This window comes from Kogia breviceps, chromosome 17 (assembly GCF_026419965.1).
Source record: "Kogia breviceps isolate mKogBre1 chromosome 17, mKogBre1 haplotype 1, whole genome shotgun sequence".
In the NCBI taxonomy this organism is placed as follows: domain Eukaryota; kingdom Metazoa; phylum Chordata; class Mammalia; order Artiodactyla; family Physeteridae; genus Kogia; species Kogia breviceps.
The window spans coordinates 15,683,884-15,688,841 of record NC_081326.1 but is presented as its reverse complement, the minus strand read 5'-3'; the positions used below and the strand labels follow the sequence as shown (position 1 = coordinate 15,688,841).

Sequence of the window (4,958 nt, the reverse complement as noted above, 5' to 3'; positions counted from 1 at the left end):
GAGCGAGGCTGGCCCCGCGGCTTCAGCCCGCTCGGTCCCCAGCTAACCGCCCATCAGTCTCTCCTTACGCTTCGCTCGGCTTGGGAAGCTGTGGGCTTGTAGGGAAAGGACAGGTAAACACCTGATTCGGGGGTGAAGATTCCGTTTCCTCAGAACGGAGTAACTCACCCCAACCCAACCTCATAGGGTTTTAATGATTTTGTTGTTGTTTTAGTTTCGTGTGTTTGTTTTAATTACTCAGTGGGCCCAATGCAGTACCTGGCACACAGCAGGCATTCAATAGATGGCCATTGGCGTCCCCTTCCAAAATGAAGTACACATCCCCAGACCACGTATTGCAAAGGCCCTTGGGGTGAGAAAACGATAAGACCGCAGTTACGGTTTGTCTCCTTTGAGGGGCATACTTCTGGGTGCCGTTTTGTCGGGGTGTTTTTGTTTTTTTACTTTGGACGATTGCGTTGACTTACATTCAGCATCCAGGAGCGCGCTCTTCAACATACCATCTAAAACAGTCATCGAGTCCCTAGACTATAACTCAACCGCTGGGGCAGGATCCTGTATCTTACGCACGGTGGTGTTAAAAACAAAATTAACACATGGAACTCTCAAGACAGCAAAAAAAAATAGCGGACATAAGCATCTGTGCTGTGCGACGGGGAGGCGTGTAGCGACTGGAATACCGAGGGGCCAGGGATTCTACTCACGGATTTTGAGTCCATATTCTACTTACCAGACTGTTGATTTGGGGTCCTTTATTTAATATCTATCTCTGCGGCTTAGCTTCAAGTTCTGCAAAGTGGAGATAATAACATTTAAGTCACAGATGTCTGAAAATGAAAGGAACCAATGTAGATGAAAGAGCTCTGTAAATCATACAGCGAGGTTAAAGGAAAGGAGGGGAGGGAAACGAGAGGTAACTCGCGGACTGTTTGGCGCTGCTTGCTTGTTTTGCTTTTACTCTTTTGTCGGGCCAGGCTTGAATAGGCAGTCAGACGTTATGAGCGATGCACTTGGAAAATACTGTTCTGCTGAAAAGACTCGGGAAAGAAGCAGAGGTCGCGATCCTGGGGTTTCCACGTGTCTGGCAACCTTCGCCATCGCTAAGATCAGTCGCGGGGTGGAAATGGGATGGGTACATGGGTACGAACAAGGTCCCCTCCTTCACTCACCCTGCGCACAGTTATCTCGCACTCGATGGATCCGTCGGGGACAGGGGCCCAAATCCCGGCTCAACAGAGACGTCCCTTCCCCGCCCCCACCAGCGGATCCTCAGCATTCTGAAAATGGTCCCCACCCCTTCCACGCCCCCGCCCCACCTCTTGCCCCCCTTTCCAACCCCCTCTTCTTTGCCCTGGGTGGTTTCTTCCGAGGAGTACAGATAAATAGTCCTGTCAAAAGGCGCTGCGCGCCGTGGTGCGCGCCGAGCCTGGGCCCGGGCGCCGACTTCTCGGCCCCGCTCTCCCGGGTTAGCGGCGGGGCTCGTTCTCTGGGCTCCGCGCTTCCAGACCCCGCCTCTGGTCCTCACCGGAGTTCAGCCTGGCTCCCGCCTCCGCGAGGGAGCGGAAGGCGGAGGCCGCGAGACTGGCCTGGGGGCGGAAGGCGGGGGCGTGGGGGACACGGCGATGTCCACCGGCTCGGGGAGCGACCCCGAGGAGATGGAGCTGCGGGAGCTGCAGCGCGGGTACCCGGTCCCCGTGTCCAAGAGGCCGCCCCTCCGCGGCGCCGAGCGCAGCTACATCTCGCCCAGTGACAACTCGTCCGCCGAGGAGGAAGACCCCGACGGCGAGGAGGAGCGCTGTGCGCTGGGCGCGGCCGGCGACGCCGGAGGCTGCAAGAGGAAGCGGCCCGGGGTGTCGGGGGGCGGCGGGGGCAAGAAGCCCCTCCCGCCCAAGGGCTCGGCGGCCGAGTGCAAGCAGTCGCAGAGGAACGCGGCCAACGCCCGCGAGCGCGCCCGGATGCGCGTGCTGAGCAAAGCCTTCTCCAGGCTCAAGACCAGCCTGCCCTGGGTGCCCCCCGACACCAAGCTTTCCAAGCTGGACACGCTCCGGCTGGCTTCCAGTTACATCGCGCACCTGCGGCAGCTGCTGCAGGAGGACCGCTACGAGAACGGCTACGTGCACCCGGTGAACCTGGTAGGGGCGCGGCGCGCGAGGCCCGGGGCGGGCGGCCGAGAGACGCCCGGCGCGCTCCGGGGCGCCGGGCAGAGTCTGGCCGCTGGGGAAAACCGGGGGTAGGAGGGTTCCGGTATGGGTGGTGAGGAGGCCAGTTTAGTTTCTCCCAGATCACCGGTGGGGGGGGGGGGAGCCATTTTCCTGCAGGAGAACCATCCACCCTTCTGTGTTTGCATCGTTCTGATCATTGTACGTGGTGCTTTGCCCAGTGACAGCTATTGTCTAATACCCTGCTTCCGGGCTAAATCTAAGTTCCATCTGAGTCCTCTGTCCCGTTGTAGATTGATTGGCAAATCTCCCTTCCTAGCTTTTTCCAGCTAAGCGTCTGACAGGTTTGAATCAACAAGCCTTACTTTCTGAGAGGAAGGAGGGAAGGCCGATCTCTTTTCGAAAGCCTTTGGGTTTTTCAATTCTTGAAGAACAGCAGAGGTTTCCCCAAGCGGGATTTGTCTGGAAAGTCCCTTTCCGACCTGCCAATTCTCCAGGCTTGAGAAAGATCATATCCCAGTTCCTACTTGGAGCGAATGGCTTAGTTGCTCAGTGTGTGTGTGTGTGTGTGTGTGTGTGTGTGTGTGTGTGTGTTGGGGGGAAGGGAACTAAGCGACAAAATTCCAAATTCATGCAAATTTCGCGGAATCATCGTGACGGCAGCATGGACGGCCACCTCCCGTCTCACGTGATCAAAATACAGTAAAGTTAAAATCTTAGCTTAGAGAGAAGACACGCAAATTCCCAGAATACTGATAAAATGTGAGCTACTCAAAGCCAGGGATATTCCAGGGTTCCGTTTGGAGAGCGGTTTCGGTTTGAAACGGTCGTTTCTCCTCCAGTATCTGATGCTCTTCTTGATTTTACAGACATGGCCATTTGTGGTCTCGGGACGACCCGACTCTGACACCAAAGAAGTTTCCGCAGCCAACAGATTATGTGGAACCACCGCTTAGATCGAACTCGAACTCACTCGAAGGGATTATTGGTTAAGCGAGTGTGTTTGGGGGTCAGGGAGAGAAGGGAGAGAGCGCCAGAACCCCCGAGAATGGGAGGACAGTTCCATTGGCTTCTCCTAGACTCCCACCCCGGGACTGTGAACTCGACAGGTGGCGGGCGTGGGGTGCAGGGCCCCGGGGTTCCGCGGCGCGGCCGTCATCGCAGGATGCGGACGGCTAGGCTGCCGCGGGTTTGGGCGACGACCCTCCACACGCGGACCCAGCTCCAGCCTCCGGCTTTAGCAGTGTCGACTAACGCCGGCGCTGCAGGCTGAGCGCAGCGCGCAGCCGCCTAGGCGTTCGTTTCCAGGCTGAGCCAGATCTACGTGGGTGATGGCACGGCTCTGCGCAGCCCAGGCCTTTCGCGGTTGGGTAATTGTTAGAACGCGCTCTCGGCAATCGGCTTCGAAGACGGAGGTCTTCGCGTGAGACCTACCTGGGGCGCGTCTTTAAGTTGCAAAGAGAGTGTGGCGCACCTGGGCCGGGTTTGTATCCCACGGGGCAGCGCACGATGCCCTCTCCGCTCGGGGAGGGGTGGGGCCGCGCTTTCTGAGACCAACTCAGCTGGCTTTGCCAGGAGCGGCGCCCCGGCGGTTCGGCTTTCAGGTGCGGTCACGCCTCTCACTCCCCCCAGGCGCCCATCTCTCCGAAACCTGGCTTCCGTCACCCCGCTCGCCTTCTAGGCTTGAGCCTCGCCTCCGGCTCTCCCCACTGAACCCGGCTCGGGTCTCCTTCGGCGCCTGCCTCTCGTGCCTCCTCCCACACCTACTTGCAGCTCCCCTCCCCCCACTCCTGACTGTCCCCAGCTGGCCTCCCCGCTCGGGGTGGCCCCCGCCTCCAACACTGCCTCTCGGCGTCCGCGTTCTTCCTCCGGCGGGGCGGGCCGCCGAGGCTGTTCCGTACCTAGTGCCCCTGCTCCGGGGGAACGCGCCGCTGCGCCAGGCCGCACTGCCGCAGTAATTAGCAAATGTAAATAAATTTATTTTTGTATGAATAATAAAACGCGTTGTGAAAACCGAGTGCCCCTGGGGCATCAGAAGGTGGTCTTTGTTGCCCTTGACTGAGTTTGGTCTGGGAATTAATTTAAAGGTGCCCTCTTGGCTCTGGACGGGGATTAGGTCATTGTCGGCCGAGGGGATTGATCACTTTTGGATCGCTGCAACTTCAAGCGTAACTCTCTTTCTATGATTCGTCTTCTCAAGGCAAGGGTTACTGGAAGGCAGGAACTGGAGGCTTGTTAGGCCCTAAGAATCTTCTGGGGCCTGAGCCACGTTGAAAGGTAAACACTCTTCAAAGTAATATATGTGCACTGTTTTCTTTTACACACACACACGACGATTTCTCCAGCCTAAAACACACTCCAGTGCTAACAATTGCAAGTAGTTCAAGAACCCCCTACAGCCTACATACCCGGAGTGGAGGATGGGTCTCAGGTCTAACTAGCAGAATAAAACCACAATACAAGGCGCTAATTTGTACTTCAGTAGAGCTTTTCTTTTTTTCAAATATTGTTTATATAGACTTCTTGACGTAACTACCTGCAGTTTTCACAGGAAGTAATAACTTGGGAAACCCATCACATGGTTTTTTAAACACAGGTCTTTTTTTTTTTTTTTTTTGCGGTACGCGGGCCTCTCACTGTTGTGACCTCTCGCGTTGCGGAGCGCAGCCTCCGGACGCGCAGGCTCAGCGGCCATGGCTCACGGGCCCAGCCGCTCCGCGGCACGTGGGATCTTCCCGGACCGGGGCACGAACACGTGTCCCCTGCATCGGCAGGCAGATTCTCAACCACTGCGTCACC

General features: G+C 57.1%; 1 protein-coding gene across 1 annotated transcript; it reads left to right on the top strand.

The window, feature by feature from the left end:
* Positions 1-1,417: 1,417 nt before the first annotated feature.
* MSC (musculin) lies at positions 1,418-4,168 on the top strand. Its single transcript, XM_059042690.2, has 2 exons — positions 1,418-2,132; positions 3,029-4,168. The coding sequence occupies exons 1-2, from the start codon at positions 1,623-1,625 to the stop codon at positions 3,113-3,115; spliced, it is 597 nt and encodes a 198-aa protein (XP_058898673.1). The 5' UTR covers positions 1,418-1,622; the 3' UTR covers positions 3,116-4,168.
* The last annotated feature ends 790 nt before the right edge of the window (positions 4,169-4,958 follow it).